Source organism: Chiloscyllium plagiosum, chromosome 24, assembly GCF_004010195.1.
Source record: "Chiloscyllium plagiosum isolate BGI_BamShark_2017 chromosome 24, ASM401019v2, whole genome shotgun sequence".
In the NCBI taxonomy this organism is placed as follows: domain Eukaryota; kingdom Metazoa; phylum Chordata; class Chondrichthyes; order Orectolobiformes; family Hemiscylliidae; genus Chiloscyllium; species Chiloscyllium plagiosum.
The window spans coordinates 49,451,691-49,472,858 of NC_057733.1; the positions used below are offsets into that span (position 1 = coordinate 49,451,691).

The 21,168-nt window shown below is 41.3% G+C and overlaps 1 protein-coding gene across 6 annotated transcripts in view; it reads left to right on the top strand.

Annotated features, from left to right (window-relative positions):
- Window positions 1-21,168, top strand: part of helz (helicase with zinc finger) — a 273,673-nt gene that overhangs the window by 212,199 nt on the left and 40,306 nt on the right. For all 6 annotated transcript variants that reach the window (XM_043715064.1, XM_043715069.1, XM_043715066.1 and 3 more), the window contains 4 exons: window positions 389-471; window positions 6,333-6,831; window positions 11,251-11,479; window positions 15,556-16,063. In XM_043715064.1, the coding sequence (XP_043570999.1) occupies window positions 389-471; window positions 6,333-6,831; window positions 11,251-11,479; window positions 15,556-16,063 (1,319 nt within the window). The remainder of the gene's footprint in view (window positions 1-388; window positions 472-6,332; window positions 6,832-11,250; window positions 11,480-15,555; window positions 16,064-21,168) is intronic.

The window sequence follows — 21,168 nt, forward strand, 5'->3', positions numbered from 1 at the left end:
ATCTGAATGACACAGGTGGGGAGTATTTTGTTCGGATAATTGAATGCCGGATAGCACAGTTTACCAAAGCATCAGGACATTGCGATCTTGTTTAGATAATCTGAAATTCAGATAATTGAGGTTTCTCTGTAAAGCAATCCCTGGGTTCCATGCTGGAGTTTGTTCACAAGTTGAGTTGTGCGCAAATCAGAACACAATGCAGGACAATGTAAAGCAACTGTTCATAAGTACAGGATCTGTTTCCATGTCGGGTATTTAAAATTGTAATCATGTGTAGAATTGCATTCATAAGTATGTGTTCATAAGTCATATCTTTGTTAACAACCCCCCCCCAAAAAAACATTTTGATTGTTGTATGTGGACAATCTTTTCTTTTCAACATTTCTAGCAAAAGGTGAGGGTAGTGTAAGAACTGAACAAAACAGGCTTCAAACTCCTGAGAAGAAACTGCCTGATTCAAAGGAGAAGCAGGTATGTGTCAAAATTTATACAATAGCTGGAAATTAAATGCTCTTTTCTGTTTAAAATTTGTTAAGTTAAAGATCAAATATTGGGGGTTAGTAGACTAAAGCACACACTTATCTCTCTCACCAAATTTGGATAAATTTATTATCGAGAGGATAGACAATGAGATTAAGGGAAAAAGACATGCCAAATATTACAAAAGTATTCTTTTATTATGTTGAGGCGGGTTCATAAAAAGGTAGATTTTAAGTGAAATTCAGTTCAAAAATAATTTTTGTTTTAATATTCTTGTTCTGTAAAATTTGTCTAGTTTCAGTTGGACTTCTACATGTATGCTGAAGAGTTTCTTTCTTTTATCATCATCATAAAGATAAAATGTTAGGAGGCTATTTATTCAAGGTTTGAGGAAGCATCACTCGAGTGAGAATTTCTGTGAAGGATACAAAAATGAGAGGCTTGGTGCGAGACCGACTGAAGTGGGAAACAGAAATCAGTCAATTTTGACTTTGGTCAGAAATGTTATAACAGATTAGAAATATGATGTGCAAAATCTTTGGAATGGTGGCCCTCAAAGGTCGTCTAATGTGGAGAGCTGCATGATGAAACAGCAGTTCACAATTATAGCTGCAGTTTTTAGTATTCAAGAGCAAAAACCAAAACGATAGACAAACGTTTAAAATGCACACATCTTTGTGAGCATTTGTCTTAAGTTTTGCCTTTGCCTGCCTGCCTGATTTTTCTGAGAGGTGGAATTTTTATTTGGAAGTAGAAGTTCCTGCATGTGCCAAGATAACAAGATGATCATTTGGCCATCCAGAAACATCTTAACATCGCCTCATTGAAGTACTCAATTATTTCTTAAATAATTCAAGGCATTTTCACTTTCATGGCATTTGGATTGTTTTCGTGCATTAATCACACTGGAAAAGACATCCTCATTTATCTACAAATTACCTTTCACTAACCTGAATCTGTGCCCATTTGTTCTATTTCCACAATTTAAATGAAGTATTCCAAGATTATTTCTTTGATCTAGGATGAAATTCTACAGACTTCCATCACCCAACTCCATTCTGTAATGAAGTCCAAAGTTCTTTAGTTTCATAACTGTAATAAGGAGATATGATTAACACAAACCCTTCATCCTGTCTAACATTTGAGACTTAAAGCAGAAATCTAGATATATGAAGTATTGTTTGATGTCAGTTTTCACCTTGCTGCCTGGATAGGAGACAACTGATGTTGAGCATTGGTTATTTAGTTAGGCAATTGATATTTCTGATTTAAGTGGGCTGAAATTCCAGAGCAACAAATTGAAAATCTTTCTTGTTGTTTGGAACTCTATGCCAATTGAAGTGATAAGAAGCCGGAAAGTAGTCAGTGCATTTCTTTATGTGCATTTTTTTGTTGATAATCTGCACTGGAGTCATTTGGAAACCATATGGGTGATCAAAAGGGACACAGATCATAAACTAAATCATCCACAGAGAGGGTGCTTTGCACTTTGGTGCACTGTTCACCATGCTAGACTATTGATCCTTGAACCAATCTGCTTGGATTTATATTCCCTTTGCAGCTCGCTTCGTCACTCTGATTTCACTGGCAGATTTTTTTGCCACTCTCACTTAGATCTTGGAGAGAAGAAAACCAATTGAGTTGGCAGGGTCTTTGTACCTATCTTAGAAGTGCTGCTGGATTAGTTGAAGAACAGCATTCAAGGTGACTGCATGTGGTTGTGTAGATAATTCAGTCAAGATAGGTATGCATTTAATTTCAGAGTTACAAAAGGCAGTTGGGTATATTTCATATTAGCGAGTTTTGAGAAGATGTGTACCTCAGGTTGAAGTTCTAGATGTAGATTTGCTCGCTGAGCTGCAGGATTTGTTTTCAGACATTTTGTCACCATAGTAGGTAACATCTTCAGTGAGGCAAAAGTGAGGACTGCAGATGCTGGAAATCAGAGTCTAGATTAGAGTGGTGCTGGAAAAGCACAGCAGGTCAGGCAGCATCTGAGGAGCAGGAAAATCGACGTTTCGGGCAATAGCCCTTCATCAGGAATGAAGGCAGGGAACCTCCAGGGTGGGGAAATAAATGGGAGGGGGGTGGGGCTGGGGAGAAGGTAACAAAGAGTACAATAGGTGGATCCGGACCAAAGGGGTAGCCATGGGCACCCGTATGGGCCCCAGCTATGCCTGTCCCTTTGTTGGCTACGTAGAACACTCCACCTTCCGTAGTTACACCGGCACCACTTCCCACCTCTTTGTCCGCGACATTGATGACTGTATCGGCGCCACCTTGTGCTCCCACAAGGAGGTTGAGCAATTCATCAACTTCACCAACACGTTCGACCCTGACCTTAAATTCATCTGGACCACCTCTGACACCTCCCTCCCTTTCTTGGACCTCTCCATCTCCATCAATGACGACCGACTCAACACTGACATTTTTTACAAACCCACCAACTCCCACAGCTACCTGGATTACACCTCTTCCCACCCCACCTCCTGCAAAAAAAAATTCCCATATTCCCAATTCTTCCGCCTCTGCCATATCTGCTCCCAGAGGGACCAATTCCACCACAGAACACACTAGCTGGCCTCCTTTAAAGACCATAATTTCCCTTCCCACGTGGTTGAAGATGCCCTTCAACATATCTCATCCACATCCCGCACCTCCGCCCTCAAACCTCACCCCTCCAACAAGGACAGAACCCCCCCGGTCCTCACCATCCACCCTACCAACCTTCGCATAAACCACATCATCTGCTGATATTTCCCCCACCTCCAATCAGACACTACCACCAGGATATATTTCCCTTCCTTCCCTCCTCGACTACCTGGACAGGTCCACACACAGCACCGCTCTCCACCTCCCCCACCCCCCCAACAACCCACCTTCCCCTGCCACCGCAGGAATTGCAAAACCTGCGCCCACACCTCCATCCAAGGCCCCAAAGGAGCTTTCCACATCCATTAAAGTTTCACCTACACTTTCACACATGTCATTTATTGTAACCCTCGTTCCCGATGCGGTCTCCTCTATATTGGGGAGACTGGACGCCTTCTCGCAGAGCGCTTTAGGGAACATAGAGTCATAGAGATGTACAGCATGGAAACAGACCCTTTGGTCCAACCTGTCCATGCCGACCAGATATCTCAACCCAATCTTTTCTGAACCCTTTCAGGTTTCACAACATCTTTCCGATAGGAAGAAGACCAGAATTACACACAATGTTCCAACAGTGGCCTAACCAATATCCTGTACAGCCGCAACATGACCTCCCAACTCCTCTACTCAATACTCTGACCAATAAAGGAAAGCATACCAAACGCCGCCTTCACTATCCTATCTACCTGCGACTCCACTTTCAAGGAGCAATGAACCTGCACTCTAAGGTCTCTTTGTTCAGCACTACTCCTAGGACCTTACCATTAAGTGTATAAGCCTTGCTAAGATTTGCTTTCCCAAAATGCAGCACCTCGCATTTATCTGAATTTATCTCCATCTGCCACTTCTCAGCCCATTGGCCCATCTGATCAAGATTCTGTTGTAATCTGAGGTAACCCTCTTTTGCTGTCCAATACACCTCCAATTTTGGTGTCATCTACCTCTTATGCTCGCATCCAAATCATTTATGTAAATGACAAAAAGTAGAGGACCCAGCACCGATCCTTGTGGCACTCCACTGGTCACAGGCCTCAGTTTGAAAAACAACCCGCTGTCTTCTACTTTTGAGCCAGTTCTGTATCCAAATGGCTAGTTCTCCTTGTATTTCATGAGATCTGACCTTGCTAATCAGTCTCCTATGGGGAACCTTGTCGAACGCCTTACTGAAGTCCACATAGATCACATCTACTGCTCTGTCCTCATCAATCCTCTTTGTTACTTCTTCAAAAAACCCAATCAAATTTGTGAGACATGATTTCCCATGCACAAAGCCATGTTGACTATCCCTAATCAGTCCTTGCCTTTCCAAATACATGTACATCCTGTCCCTCAGGATTCCCTCCAACAACTTGCCCACCACCAACGTCAGGCTCACCGCTCTATAGTTCCCTGGCTTGTCCTTACCGCCCTTCTTAAACAGTGGCACCACCTTTGCCAACCTACAGTCTTCCAGCACCTCACCTGTGACTATCGATGATACAAATATCTCAGCAAGAGGCCCAACAATCACTTGTCTCGCTTCCCACAGAGTTCTCGGGTACACCTGATCAGGTACTGGGGATTTATCCACCTTTGAAGAGAAAATGAGGTCTGCAGATGCTGGAGATCAGAGATGGAAATATGTTGCTGGAGAAGCGACCACAGCGAAACGATGGTTGGAGGAAGAACGCCTCATCTTCCGGCTAGGGACCCTCCAACCACAAGGGATGAACTCGGATTTCACCAGTTTCCTCATTTCCCCTCCCCCCCGCCTGTCTCAGTCAAATCCATCAAATTCAGCACCGCCTCCCTAACCTGCAATCTTCTTCCCGACCTCTCCGCCCCCACCCTAATCTGTCCTATCACCCTCACCTTGACCTTTTTCCACCTATCACATTTCCGACGCCCCTCCCCCAAGTACATCCTCCCTATCTTTTATCTTAGCCTGCTGGACAAACTTTCCTCATTCCTGAAGAAGGGCTAATGCCCGAAACATCAATTCTCCTGTTCCCTAGATGCTGCCTGACCTGCTGCGCTTCTCCAGCAACACATTTCCATCATTTATCCACCTTTACCTGTTTCAAGAAATCCAGCACTTCCTCCCTCCTGGACACCCGCATCAACCAACCCCACCGCCTCGTGGCCCAACACTTCAATTCCCCCTCCCACTCTGCCAAGGGCATGCAAGTCCTGGCCGCCTCCACTGCCACTCCCTCACCACCCGACGCCTGGAAGGAGAACGCCTCATCTTTCGCCTCGGAACACTTCAACCCCAGGGCATCAATGTGGACTTCACCAGTTTCCTCATTTCCCCTGCCCCCACCTTACCCCAGTTCCAACCTTCCAGCTCAGCACCATCCTCATGACTGTCCTACCTGCCAATTTTCCTTCCCACCTAAAGGCTCCACCCTCCTCTCTGACCTATCACCTTCATCCCCACCCCCCATCCACCCATTGTACTCTTTGCTACCTTCTCCCACCCTCCTCTCTGACCTATCACCTTCCTTGGGTGATAGAATTCCAAGGAAATCCAAACATTTAAATAGAAAGTTGGCTACACCACCAGCCGTGGGAGTCGATGGGTTTGTAAAAAATGTCAGTGTTGAATTGGTCGTCATGATGGAGATGGAGAGGTCCAAGCAGGGGAGGGAGGTGTCAGCAGTGTGTTTGTAAAAAATGTCAGTGTTGAATTGGTCGTCATGATGGAGATGGAGAGGTCCAAGCAGGGGAGGGAGGTCTAGGCTTCATCTGGAGGCTCACTGAAGATGTTACTCAATATGGTGACAAAACGTCTGAAAACGAACCCTCCAGCTCAGCGATCAAACCTACAGCCATATTTCATTTTCTAGGGAAGTTGATTAATTCATAGATTTGAGAAGTAACCATTCCAGGCAATATTTCATTTTTATTTCCATTGTCTGTGTTACTTGCTGACTCATTCCTTTGAAGAAAGAGTCATTGTTTGCAATTATTAAACTAGTTGATAGTTAATTCTTCCTGCAAATCTTTTCTTGTTCATTTCTTTTTACCATGGTTCACTTTGTTTTAAGTCGTTTAAATTTAGTTTGGATATTAAACTCCAACCAAATATTTTAGATTGTTCCAAATTTGCCTTTGTGAAACTATTGCAGTTTAATCCTAACATTTTTTTTTCTGTGGGTTGTTGATAACGTTTCTGCATTTTATCCACCTTTTAACTGGTGTTCTTTGCTCTTAATTAGGTAGAACCTGAATTGCTGGCACAGAACAGAAGCCCTGAAGTGCACCCCAACTTGGGCTATCCCATTTCTAGATTTCACCGAAAGGACAATCTCAGTCAAAGGCAGCTGAATTTCCATCTAGCTTCTTCGCATCCACCACCTGCACCTTACCATCACTCATCTAATCGACAGTTCCTTCATCAGCCCCCTGTACCGAAGCAATCATATCCAGTGCAACAACATCAACTGCCCCAGCAACACAACCAAATGCCACAGCAACAGCCATCACCGCTTTCTCCTGCTTTTCCACAAGCTCCTAACCACACCTATTTTCCTACTTCCCATTCTCATCCATCTCCGCATTCCCCAAACAATGATAACGTGTGTCCGGATCAGACTCTCTCTGGACTAGAAGGACTAAACCCGCTGAGGTCAGTTCCACACTTCAACAACCCCCATGCTCGTCCATTTAATTTCGTCGAAAACAATACCTCAGGACACGGGATGGGGGAAATTTTAGGTAAGCAATATTTTGTGAAGGATGTTTGGTGAATTGCAGCGAATAGATTAAAACTTTTCGAGCCACGCAACTTGTCGTTAAGCCTTTTATATAATTGCGTAAACTGATTAGTAACATTTACCTGAGGAATTGATTTTGCTTTGGTTTTAATAATTTTAGGACGTGGGGCCTTTGAAACTGGGCTACCTCATGCTTTGGCCATTGAGAAAGCGTTAAAGGATGGCTGCAGCTGACCTTTGCTTTGTGCACCGAATAATTGTGTGAATTTATTTCCTTCAATGAGACTCCATGGGTAATAGTCTTGCTACTGAGTAGGAAGTTTCTGGATTCAATCAAAACAATGGAACTTGAACACAAACTCTGACCGTTCAGTGCAGTACTGAGGGAGCACTGCAATGTTGGAGGTTCTGTCTTTCTGGTGGACCATTAAACTGAGGTCCCATCTGTCCTTTTCTGTGGATCAAGTCAATATTTTGAAGAAGGGCAGGAGAGGGTTGTCTCTGGTGTTTTGGTCAATGTTTATCCATCAACTTTGCAAAAGAAAACGTGGTCATTGCTATTGTGAGAGATTGTTGTGTGTAAATTTATTTCCTACATTGCAGCAGTACTTTCAAAAAGTACTTTCTAAAGAGCTTTGGGAGGCCCTGAGGTAGTGCAATCTGTGTGTAATTCCAAATATTTTGTTTGCTTATGTTTGTGAGTGTGATGAATCCTAACTACTCGATCAATAGGCTGGGAAGAGAATACCTGAGACATTTATGCTCATCATTATGAATTGCAAAGGTTTCTTGAAGCCACCGAGGCCGTCTATAGACCAAGGTAAAATGGACACATTTTGTGAAGCTTCTCTCGCAGGAGCTTCATGCTGATACCCTTGAGGCAATTTCCCTGTTGTCGAATCCATGGATGTACCACCAGAAAAGCTGCAACAAGCATCAATTAGGTCTGTTAGGAACAAATGAATATCGTACTCTATGAGGCCTTTCCTCCTTGACTGTTGCAGAGACGTTCTCCTGCTTTGCCTGCTTCCTGTGACTGATATTTTTTAAGAGATGTAGTGTGGATTTAGTCCTTCCAGAGGAACATTGTCTTTGTTGTCAGACATGTCCAAACAAAATATCAAGGGCAATAGCAGGAACTCTTCCTTGCATTCATTGAGTTGACCGAAAGCATTTGATTCATTAAATCTTGAGGTTCTGTGGATTATTCTCCAGAGATTTGGATGCAAAAGAAACTGATTCATGGTGACATGACTGGGCAGTAAATAGTCTGTGTCCAGGACATCACAAGTTGCTAATCACTTATCCGCACCCAAAAAAAAACTAACAATAAAAATCCACATCCGTGGGCAAAATTTGCATAGCTGCGATTTGTGACAAGTTCTGCATTTGCAAATTTCTTCATTGACAGATTCTCAGGGTTGGAACCCTTATGGATATGGCTGAATGACTGTAATTATATTGAGCCGTAGATGTAAAACAGTTCACTTCAAAATCCATACCAAGGTCAAACAAGGCTATAAGATAGCCCCCTTACTATTTACACTCTACCTGACAATGACTATGAGCCTCATCAAAGATAAATGGCCCTCTGGTGTCAGCATTAAATACTATGGAGATGTGAACCTCTTCGACCTCAATTGTGTCCATGCTGACATGAAACTGTCTTCCATAGGCATGCTTAGTCTACAGCTGTTGTCTACACTGCATCAGGTTTTCATTACTCCCTCAATTTCTTCAAAGTGTGAAAATGTTGGCCTGTCTTTGAGTGTTGCCATAGATTAAAACCCATCGACCAATCCCAACCTCATGAGTTAAATATCCCACTTCCTTTGCCTGTTAGAGGAGAAATTCTGGATTGTGCTGAGCACTTCATTTGACACTCATCTCTATCTAAAGGCCCCTTTTATGACCCCTGCTGTTGGCAATACTGGGCAAGTTAGATCTCAGAGTGAGACCTGGCTTGACAGACAATACTTTCTTTTTGTTTATATTTACAAGAGGCTGTCAATATACTTTTAACCAAAGATCATAAAAAGTTTATTGTACTCATCAGAAAAATACAAACTGTTAACATATACAAGGGCTATTTGAAATTCTTTTTGCAAATATCAGAAAAAAAGATTCAACCCTTTTACCCCACAATAACCTGACGTTCAATCAAACGTCAATGAAAAATGTCACCCCATCTTAGAGTAACGCTCCTTGTTCAGTTGGAAAAGGTTTAATTGGTTTCATCTTGGCCAATTTCTGCATTCAATCAGTGCTATTTTCTTTAATGTCTTTTTCTGAAACCCTTTTTCTGAAAGCTGACTCTGCTTGAATACTACTTAACAGGTTCCTTGAATGTATTTCTTCAGCTTTGTTCAACCTCTTCCTTTCTCAGTCCTCAACTGCCTTTTGCTTCCAGAGCTTTTCTCTTGACTGAATCCTACGCTACTCAGAACATCTTATCAGCCCAGTCTGCTGGGAAATGTAATAACAACACTACCACTATTATTGACGTTTATTCTCTCAGAATGAACCATTCTGTCCTAGGAGCAGAAGTTTTATTTTTCTCTCTCCTGCCCTTTTTATTCAAATTCACCCCAGATCCTGGTCAACATTTAGGAGAAGACAAAGAAAATACCTCAAGTAAACTGAGACTCTCCTTGAAGAGTTGCAGCATTGTCACCAATGATTGTGAGGAGTTTGCTTCCAATTATCGTCCAGTGAGGCACTTGAAGGACAATCAACAACATTAAAATATCACCTGATGTGCATAGCCAAAAATAAATATAACTTTGCGTCTTCTATTTGAAAGAAGCAGATATCTTACAGCTTTGGGAAAAATCAGCAGCAGCTTCTCTGCATCAATTAATTGTATTTATAACTACTGTATAAAATTAATAAGGGAACTGTAGGGTTTTCTGTAAATGGATTGATTATTAATTGGGATTGAGGACAAGGGGGACTTAATATCTGCTCTGTATGCCTGAAGCACTGCTTTTAAAGGTCCTGGACTTGGATACAGAAGCTATACTTGCAAGTTTTTCTGGAGAGGCAAAATATTCCGTTTGCTCTTAAGATGTATACATTCTGTTCTAGGTATTTAGGTCAACTTAACAGGAAGAAAGTTAAGTAGCAAGTCAATCTTGTCCATATACTTGACCAGGAAATGTACCATTACTTTGTGCAAATTATCAGAATAGTTTGTGGTGGAACCAAATTTTTGAAGGATTGAATAATAGCAAAATACTGCAGGTACTGGAAATCTAAAATCGACGCAGTACTGGAGAAACTCAAGAGGTCTGACGTTATCTGTGATGAGACATTAGCATTTGAATCTTAAACTAGAAGGGAAGGGTCTTTGGATTGAGACCCTGACTCTTTGTTTCTCCACAATACTGCCAGACCTGCTGATATTTTACACCATTTTCTGCTTTTATTTTTGAAGGATTGACCTGTTTGGCAAAGATCTGGAATCGGGAGTTTTAAATTGAAGGTTTTCATATTTGCACTATTGGAATGGAGATAAATGTTAAATTGGCAACCAGAGACATTTTTAACTTTCGCTATTGAAAAAACAGTCTGATAGTTTCAAAGGTCTGAGAGTTTGCTCTGTGTTCGTAAGTCCTGTAGTAATCTTTTGTTGGGGTGCCCATAATCTGGTATTAAGAGGTTTTTAAAAAAGACACTTGCCGTATTTACCTGTTTAACTTAATTCTGTTAATGACTTTTTTGCTGATCAGTGCCATTACTTAAGAAATGCATTCTGTCTGTTAATATTTCTTTGGATAGTGAGTAGTAAAAATTACAAATTGAATCACTGAGGCATGTGAGATGATTTTAGCTATTCAAGTGCCACTCCATGACTTGAGCGCATAATTTGGGTTAGCACTTCAGGTTAGTGCTGATAGAGAGTTACGTTGCTGGAAATGACACTATTTAGATGAGATATTGAATGTAGATCCTGCCTGACTGCTTTAGCAGACCCAGAAGATCCTCATTCAGAGAGAAGCAGTGGGTTTTCCCCGCATCTTAACCACCTTCATCAAAAATGTCTGGTCAATATTTTAATTTACTGTTTGTGGGATTGTTTACCTACTTAATGACTGAAGACCAAAAATTGGTCGATTAAATACACAGCACTTAGATATCTTGGGAATTTGAAAAAGTTTATATATCACTTTCTCGTTTATTTGTGATTTAATTGAAAGGCGTTTGAACTCGGCAATGGAAATTGACGAAAGATCAAGGGGATAATTGTTTTTGCATGCTTATTATAACATTTTATAACAAAATTTCCTTGATTTGGGAGTTAGTTCATCACTAATCTAAATGACTATTTCAGTCATAATTGACATTTAAAAGATTTCAGTAACTTCTTGTCAGCAAAAATGCCACTTTGATCTGATTTTTGTTGTGGTATCACTTACAGATTCATTACACACCAACACAGCTGAAGATCTCATAAGACAGCATTCAAGAATTCACCCATGGAATGAGCATCAGGACTATGTCAATACAGGGTGTCCATCATATCCTCACCAAGTTCAGCAGTTCACTCACCCATCCCAGCAACAAGTCAGGTATTCACAACATGCTCTCAAAGGGCAGTGGAAACAAGGCAATAATCCTGAAGAGGAAAAAGGGCCAACATATCAAAGGTAATGTCTTAACTGTAATAGAAAGCTCATTTGGAGAGCCAGTACAAACCCAGTGGCTGAATGCCTCCTCTGCGCTGCAGATAATTTTGTGACTCTATATCAAAGTCATGAGAGGCTTTATACTATTGAGCCATCTAAACCTTAACTTCTACTTAAGTGGTAATGGTCGTAAACGCTACCTATTGCCGGAATTTCCAGGACAAGGTGTAAATACCATTATAACAAAATGATTGAGGAACAGACATATATTTCTAAAATTGAAAGAAAGAGTTTGAAAAATTAGGTTTTTTATTTAAACGTAGTGTGGTGACACTGTGGTATATTTTCCTGTATTGTTTTTAAGTGAAAAAAGGTTGAGACAAATGTACAAAGTGGTCTGCTCAAAGCCAATAAATAAACAGCTTGTGAGGCCTAGGGTTTTTTTAAGTTGGAACAAAAGAAGCAGCCTGAATGGGTGTGGTCAGGCTCTCACAGAACCAGATTTTTAATTTTGGTTTTCAGTTGCAGTTGCTGGGGTCTTAAAGCTGGATGTGGAAGCTCTTATTTTTCTCTCTCTGTTAACAACTAAAAGCTGGAATTCTATTCCTGCAGCTAGAATTGCACGTAAGGCAATATATTTTACTGAATTTGCCAAGGGTGTATTGTGGGCTGCTACTATATTGGAACAGTTAATTAGTAGAAATTAACACAGCTTATTTTGTTAAGCAATTTGATCAATTTACAGTTAAGCCAATTTTTTTTTTAATTTTGTCTGTATGTTAACCGTAGTCTAAAAATGAAGTGTGTTTTGCCTAGAGTCGAGTAGTTTGACCAATTGAATTGCATCTGGAACACAATGCCTTACACTTAACCTTCAAATAAGAAAAAGTTAGCATCCAGGCTACTTCCTTCGTATATTTTGAGGGGGTTTGGTCTGGTCCATAACAATAGCTGTTGACCTGATTTGGGATTCAAGGTTATTTTTGTAGTTCCAAAATTTAGGCACCAGTCTAACCTCCCAGCTGTACATTGATTGCAGCTGAACAACAGGAAATGTGAGATCAATGGATGGACTAAAATATTTCAAGTTCCTGCTCCTCACCTTGAAAGTGCATGTCCGGAAGTCAATCATATTACGCATTGGAGCATTCTCTGGAGAGGAACCTAATCCACATATTGTATTTGAAAATAAACTAAGGTGTTATTTTTGATTGACTTTTTAGTTGATTCCTCTTCTAGGTGATGCTGGGTTTTATCCTTCCTTCCGATTGAAAGTAGAAGCTAGCTTAGAGTGCATTTCTGTAACTTTTATATGGTGGCTGTTTTATGCTCTAAGAGCATCACGAAAAACCCTTTGAAAAGTGTCACATCAAAACTGATATCACTGGCCTGCCTTTTCAGTGGTAAAATTGTTGTTCAAAGATTGACAGAATTTTAACCTCCTGTTGTGGTGAGTAATAGTAAGAAAGGTGAGAAAATAGTCAGAATGAAAAATCATGTTCTCAATGTCAAGAAATATTCAATGGTTTTCCCCTCAAAGCTTAAATGGTGACTTTAGAATCTAACCATTGAACAGGAAAGCTACCTTATTTCCACATATTTGCATCTTATTAATGAGTTCAGCTTCTATATGTATCACTTGCAATTTTCCTCTGTTTCACTCAAAAACTACCTGGCCCAAATTCCTGACTTATAAATCAAAGTGGGTATCTGACAGCTGCAACTCATCAAATGTTTGTTCCAGCCTTCATACAACTGCTTCTTCAGAATAATGTCCCAACATGCTGTATGACTGACAACCTCTTTCACCCTTTGTCCATGAAAGTCAGCATCAACAAGCAACCTCATTGTCCCTCTGATCAACACAGAGACACCACTTCGACCCTTAATATTTTGGACCTCAGAGACACCTGAGACTTGCATATTTCTACCAGGTCACTTTACATGTATCTCACGCACTTATGTAGGGTGGCCTTTGCACTTGTGGACATGGATCTTTTGGCTTTCAGCTTGCTTTTCTGGGGCTCAGTCACTTTGCCACCGAATTGGAGGCTGTTTGCATCTGTATACTTCATAGCGCTTTCTTAGCATATGTTCACCAACTGCAGCACGACTTACAGATTGCTAGGCAGTATGTGACATGTGTTGCTTTCTTCGTGCACCAGGTCTTTAATGCTCAGTTACAGGCTGACAGCCTGTGTGACTTGCATTGCCTTATTGTGCAAAGGGAATAGCAGCCAGGTTGTGATAAAGGGGAACACGTCAATTCAGCAATCAAATAGAGGGTGCACATGTTGCTGTGTGACACCATAGTATATCAACGTTAGACATACAACGTATCGCAGTTTACACTTCAGTATATAATGAGATAAGTGGAAGCTTCAGTCAGGGGGTACTGCCTTAATCAATTAAGGGATCGTGGGCAATTAGATGCATGGTCCTACTCGAGTCTATGGTTCTGTGTCCTTGTAGTCCAGGACTTGGGCCCCAGTCAGTCTGGGTATTACAGCTAGGTCATTCTGTGTTGTTGAGATCTTAAAAATGTGTTGCTGGAAAAGTGCAGAGGTCAGACAGCATCAAAGGAACAGGAGAATCAACGTTTCGGGCATAAGCCCTTCTTCAGCCCTTTTCCAGCAACACATTTTTAAGCTCTGATCTCCAGCATCTGCAGTCCTCACTTTATCCCTGTGTTGTTGAGATATCAGGCCAAGGGTTGGGCCAGTTAATCCTGTAATGAGACAGAGAGTGTTTGACTATGAAGAAAATGGCTACAAGAGCAATTATTGGACATTCATTGCAAGAGAGGTGCTGAAATGAGTTAACAGGAAGCGCAGAGGGCAGGATGCTTGAGTAATTTGGGAGGATGAGATGACTAAGAGCCATTGAAGAGGCACGATGCATATGTAATAGTGAAATGTTTAGTCCATGAGCCTTAGTGGGATTCATGTGCAATGTTCGAGTGAGTGGGCAGTTTTGATGTTGGGGAAGCAGAGAGAAGGTACATGCACTTATCCTTGCAGGGTGCAGAAAATCATTCACATTATTAGTGCACTGTTGAATGTTCTGCTTTACCCAAAACCCATCACTGTCCTGGGCTGCAGTCTGTATCCAGACTGACTGAGTCCGAAGGCATAGCCTCCTGTAACTAGAAAAATCGCTGCCTTTATCTCCATCACTCCATCCACCAGTACCTCCAAGTCCTTGTCTGAAGAGGGGAATGACCTTTCCCTTCCTCAGTGCTACACGTGAACGGTTGAGACCAGTGCCTGGTTTTTGGCATCTGAGCAGTGTGTAACTGGACTTTAAGCAGAGGTGTGAAAGATGAGGCTGCGGCAAGCGCTCCCACCTCTCCAATCATGCAATTACCCAAGAGCTTGATTAGTAAGATGAAGAGCAGATGTTTGCGTACGAAAAGTCACTCTGAGCCATGGTGGTCTGGGGGCCATGAATTGCATTTAGAAAAACATCTGAACTCAAAACTGGAAAACTTCGCCCATTGTGTTTGGACGAAGGAGCACAAACTAACTGCACTGTCTCTGTCAGGAGTTATTCTCAGGAAAGCTTTAGCACATATCTGTTACTTGACTGAGGCAAGGAAACCAGTAATTGTGAGAAACTGACATTTTAGAATTGTGAGAGTTCTAAACTGAATGTAAATCAGGTTGCCACTACCTATTTTCCTCAACAGTTGACTTGTTCTTTCTCCCTTCCCCCACATTCACTCTCCTTGCCTCTTGCTCATGGCTGTGCATCAGCAAATTTATCTAGCAAGTCACTGAACCCCAAAGTTCATAATACATTCAGTCCTAATTCTGTTTTGAGATGTTCTCAACTATGGTGATGACAAACACACTACTATTAACCTTCACGCCTACAGGACAGGAAATGCACTATAGGTTCTCTCTCCCGATTTTCTATGCAGCAAACTCTGCAAGAAGTACTTGTGTATTGGTATCAGATGAAGATTACAAGAAATTAAATTGAAAATTGGCAATGTTGTTGTATCTTACAACTAAAATCATGTTACAACAAAATTAACCAATGTTAACATTAAAAGAAATTGATACGAAGATGATCATTTGTTTTTTTTTCTTCAGATTCCCAGGTTTATTAAGAGAGACACCAACTTCAGATCAGACTGAAAATAAAGAACTGAATGAGATGCCTTTGCAGTCCCGTTTGTTACAATACCGACAAATTCAGACCAGAAATCCCCCTGTACATCTTCCTACAGCTAATGCAAATCACAACAGCCAATATACCAATTTGAATGACAGTAATTCCTCCCTTGAACCTATCAACAACTCTGGCTTTCAGCAACTGCCTCAACAGCCAGTGTATAATCCAGCATATCCAATACGTTCAGGACACACACCACCACCTTCTTCAAAATACCTGCAGCCCGAGGGATCATGGACGCTTCCTGGCGTGCAACAGAACCACATGCTAGGGCAAAGTATACCGTATGGCATTTCACAGTTGCCTCACAGATCAGAACCGCATCCCATAATGTCTGTACAGCACCAACATAACAGTAGAGAGGACTCATTTCACCCAATCTCTTCTCAAACAGCATCTGTTTCTTCGCTTCACAGCATAGAAAAGGTAAGCACCCTTTTGTAATTCGACATAATGAGGTCACTTTTGATACAAACAGTTGTCTTCTAAACCTCATTGAGATCTTACTAATACAGCATCATTCACATTATGTCTTGTGACTTTTTCTTCAGTATTGTAAGTTTTCATTGTGCTACCATAAGGTGGTTTTTGGAGGCTTGTTTATAAAGTATTGTCACCTTTTGACAAAATCTCATGGTAAGGGGAATTGAAAGCTGTGAATATTTTACATTCCTGTTACCAAGAGCTTACTAGCAACTGAGTATCAGTTGTTTTCCTGTGTTTCAGATCTAATATATTCACCAAAATATAAATACAATGGAAACAACTTTCCTTTCTGTGTAACCAACAGAGCCTGCAGCAAACTAGCTGAAAACTAGATTGCCCGTCTATGTTTATCCTTTCTAAAAAAAAAGAGGAAAACTAGGAGAGTACCCTTTATGCAAAGTCTTATGCAATTTCTGTCACACGAAGAAGTAATTTTAGAAAATTCTTTAGGATTCTGAAACTCAGTGCAGTAATAGTTTCATTCTTTGATCAACTTGTTTGGAATCTGTGGCATTAGTTCAGGACTCACACAGACTGCTCATGTCCTTCTAGATCAGACTAAAGATATGAGCTCATGGTTCTCTTTTAGAAATGCGCTCTCTCAATCAGTCAAGCACTGTGATATTTTACTTTGCTGAAAGCAATGTTATACAATAGAAATTACTGGCTCCTCGGAGGTATTAACAGTGTTAAGTGGTGTGCAGTAATTTCAATAGAAAGCACCTGATACCCAATACTGCTATGTGTTCTTCACATGTCCACCTTTACTGAACAAATGCCTACCACTATTAAGTGGCCGTGGTACTAAGTGACTGCAAATATCAGGAAACATTTGCACCCTTAACATTTTTACCACCAAACTAAAATACATTCTTGTATTGAAATCAAACACCAAATGTTGGTACCTGTTTAGGCATGTACAAATCAAATGTGCTTTTATCTATACTTGGATTCTCAATTAAATATAGTGCTAGTGGGCAAAGTAAAGTGATGGAGTGCTTTTGACAGAATTTAGGTTCCTTCTCATTCCTATTCCTTTTCCTTGTAATACATTTTCAGGATTAAAATGGTTTATATTGGAGGCTTAAACTGGGAAGGATCTTTAGTTTGTCCATTAGAACCAACACTGTTCAGATTAGCTAAATATAAAATATCTGTACAATATGATGCAGCTGTTTGGAGCCTTTAAATGTGCATATCACATTGCACAGCACTGTGAAGTATTAGGTTCTCCTTAACTTGCAATACGGTAGCAGAGAAGAAATATGTTGCCTTACTACAAACGTATCAGAGTTATTCATGTACCTGTTTTCTTGTAATACTGCATTGTGCCACCTCAGGTTTATTTTATTTGTGTCCTGAATGTCCAAGCTACCTGCAACTACTTTATGCAGATAGATAATGCTTACACATCTCAATTGCTTAAAAAGTATAGCATATGCTGGATAAACTCAGCCAGCACTGATGAAAATGTGTCGACCTGAATATTTCCAACGTTTCCCGGGTTCTTTTGCCTAGTCACTTGTTCGACTAATAGTTGTCTAATTCAGATGATGTGAAGTAACAGTTTGCTCTTGAGGCAATTGCCAGTTATTTTTGGTCATGTGGAAAAAAAATTTCCATCAGTGATGTTTTGCTGCAGTCTTTTTACAGTTAGTGACTACTGTGCTACCGCGGAATTTCAATAGAGTCACTGAAGGTTCTGGAATGTTGCCTGCGGATTAGAAGGTTACAAGTGTAACCCTGTGACATAAAAAGACAAGGGAGAGGGAAAATGGGAAACTACAGATGTTGTTAACCTGACATCAATAGTAGGGAAATGCTTGAATCTGTTATAAAGGATCTGATAACTGGACACTTAAACAGTAATTATTAGGTTTGGAAGTGTCAACATATATTCATGACAGTAAAATAATGTTTGACAAACCTGCTAAAGTGTTTTGAGCATTCTGGATAAGAGAGAACTAATGGATGTGGTGTATTTAAATGTTTGGAAAGCTTTCAGTAAGACCCCACATTGGAGGTTATTATATAAAATGAGAGAGTAATATACTGGCATGGATTGAGGATTGTTAAACAGAATAAATGGAATAAATTCTGAGGTTGGCAGGCTGTACCTAGTGAGGTGCTACAATGTTGAGTGCTTGGGTCCCAGTTATTCCCAATCGATAACTGAAAATTGAATATGGGGGATGGAAGTTGATAAGTTCCATGTTTGTGGATGATGCAGAACGATGTGGGAATTTATGTTCTGAGGATTATGCAAAGAGGTTTTAGGGTAACTGGACAGGCTGAGTAAGTTAGTAAGAGCATGGCAAATGAATGGAACATGGATAATTGACAGTTCTCCACATTGGTAGGAGGGACAGAGGTGCTGGGTATTTCTTAAATGATCAGAGATTGAGAAGTGTTCCTGTCCAAATAGACCTGCATGCCTTTATCATGAATCACTGAAATGCTTGCAAGTGTAGCAAACCGTTAAGACAGTAAATGGTATGTTGGCCTTTACAGCAAATGTCTTTGAGTAAAGGTGTGAAAATGCTTTGCTGATAAATCCCCAGGACCTGATCAAGTGTACCCCATAACTCTGTGGGAAGCTAGGGATGTGATTGCTGGGCCTCTTGCTGAGATACTTATATTATCGATAGTCACATGTGAGGTGCCAGAAGACTGGACGTTGGCGAACGTGGTGCCACTGTTTAAGAAGGGCAGTAAGGACAAGCGAAAGAATATAGGCCATTGAGCCTGACGTCAGTGGTGGGCAAATTGTTGGAGGGAATCCTGAGGGTCACAATGTACATGTATTTGGAAAGGCAAGGACTGATTGGGGATAGTCAACATGCTTTGTGCGTGGGAAATCATGTCTACAAACCTGATTGAGTTTTTTGAAGAAATAACAAAGAAGATTGATGAGGGCAGAGCAGTAGACATGATCTATGTGGACTTCAGTAAGGCATTTGACAGGGTTCCCCATGGGACACTGGTTAGTAAGGTTAGATCTCATGGAATACAAGGAGAACTAGCCATTTGGATACAGAACTGGCTCAAAGGTAGAAGGCAGAGAGTGGTGGTGGAGGGTTGTTTTTCAGACTGGGGGCCTGTGACCAGTGGAGTGCCACCAGGATCGGTGCTGGGTCCACTACTTTTCATTGTTTATGTAAATGATTTGGATGTGAGCATAAGAGGTGCAGTTAGTAAGTTTGCGGAAGACACCAAAATTGGAGGTGTGGTATACAGCGAAGAAGGTTATCTCAGATTACAGCGGGATCTTGATCTGATGGGCCAATGGGCTGAGGAGTGGCAGATGGAGTTTAATTTAGATAAATGCAAGATACTGCATTTTGGGAGAGCAAATCTTAGCAGGACTTACTAACTTAATTAGGGATTGTTGCTGAACAAAGTGACCTTGAGTGCAGGTTCATAGCTCCTTGAAAGTGAGTTGCAGGTAGATAGGATAGTGAAGGTGGCGTTTGGTGTGCTTTCCTTTATTGGTCAGAGTATTGAGTACAGGAGTTGGGAGGTCATGTTGCGGCTCTACAGGACATTGGTTAGGCTACTGTTGGTATGTTGCATGCAATTTTGGTCTCCTTCCTATTGAAAGGATGTTGTGAAACTTGAAAGAGTTCAGAAAAGATTTACAAAGATGTTGCCGGAGTTGGAGGATTTGAGCTATAGGGAGGGGTTGAATAGGCTAGGGCCGTTTTCTCTGGAGATTCGGAGGCTGAGGAGTGACCTTACAGAGGTTTATAAAGTCATGAGGGGCATGGATAGGGTAAATAGGCAAAGTCTTTTCCCTGGGGTGGGGGAGTCCAGAACTAGAGGGCATAGGTTGAGGGTGAGAGGGGAAAGATATAAAAGAGACGTAAGGGACAACATTTTTCACACAGAGGGTGGTGCGTGTATGGAATGAGCTGCCAGAGGAAGTGGTGGAGGCTGGTACAATTGCAACATTTAAAAGGTATCTGGATGGTGTTTTAAAAAATTCTCAAGGTCAAGGACCAGGCTCGCAGGAAAGTAGTCTGACACAGAACAAACAGCCAAGAGGCGAGTCTGCTAGAATATAAGTGTTTTATTCCCCGCAGCGTCGCCACAACCAGGTCTCGTACTTACAACGGGTCTGGTTTATACCCACTCTACACGTTACCCGAACTGGGAGCCGTCAGTTCTCGTAGAGCAGTTGCCAACAACCCACGCTCGGCGGTTAAACACAACCCCGGAGCAGACTCTACCGAACTGGAGACTTCTCCAGCTGATATACCCTTTTCCAGATATAAACATTCATGTGAACAGCAGAGCAAGGCTAAAAAACACATTCCATTCTGGTTACAAACAGATAAGAAGATTCACACGGGAACGTGTATAATAAGATTCACACGGGACTAAGCGACACCTTCCATTTTCGGTTAGATTCACACATGTATTGGGACACAATTTTAACCCTTTCACCACAGATGGGTATATGAATAGGAAGGGTTTGGAGAGATATGGGCCAGATGCTGACAGGTGGGACGAGATTGGGTTGGGATATCTGGCCGGCATGGATAAGTTGGACTGAACGGTTTGCTTCCGTGCTGTACATCTATGACTCTATGATTCTAATTGTATGGAACCTTGGTCAGTAGAGTGAATTTGATCTGTGGAGGGTGCAGTGTGGGGCAATAATAAGTCAAGTATTTGAACAGCTAGGTCTCTTGAATAGTTCAATCTATATTTATTCCTGAGCCACGCTAATTTGTCAGATGACAGGTTTGTCCAAAAGGGTCAGTCTAGGAAACTGTGTTCCCTAGAGTTTAGAGGAATGAGAAGTGACCTTATTGAAATGTGCAAAATTCTTGACAGGCTCAGCCAGAACTGGCCATTCAGGTCTTGGATGAAGAATTTCTTCATTCTGAAAATCTTTAGATTTCCCAGAGGGCTGTGCCATTGAGTGTATTCAAGACAGAGATAAACTTCTAGATGGTTATGATATCAAAGGACATGACTATCATGGGAAATGATGTTGATAGATGATCAGCTGGCATCTAAATGGCAGACCAGACTGGAGG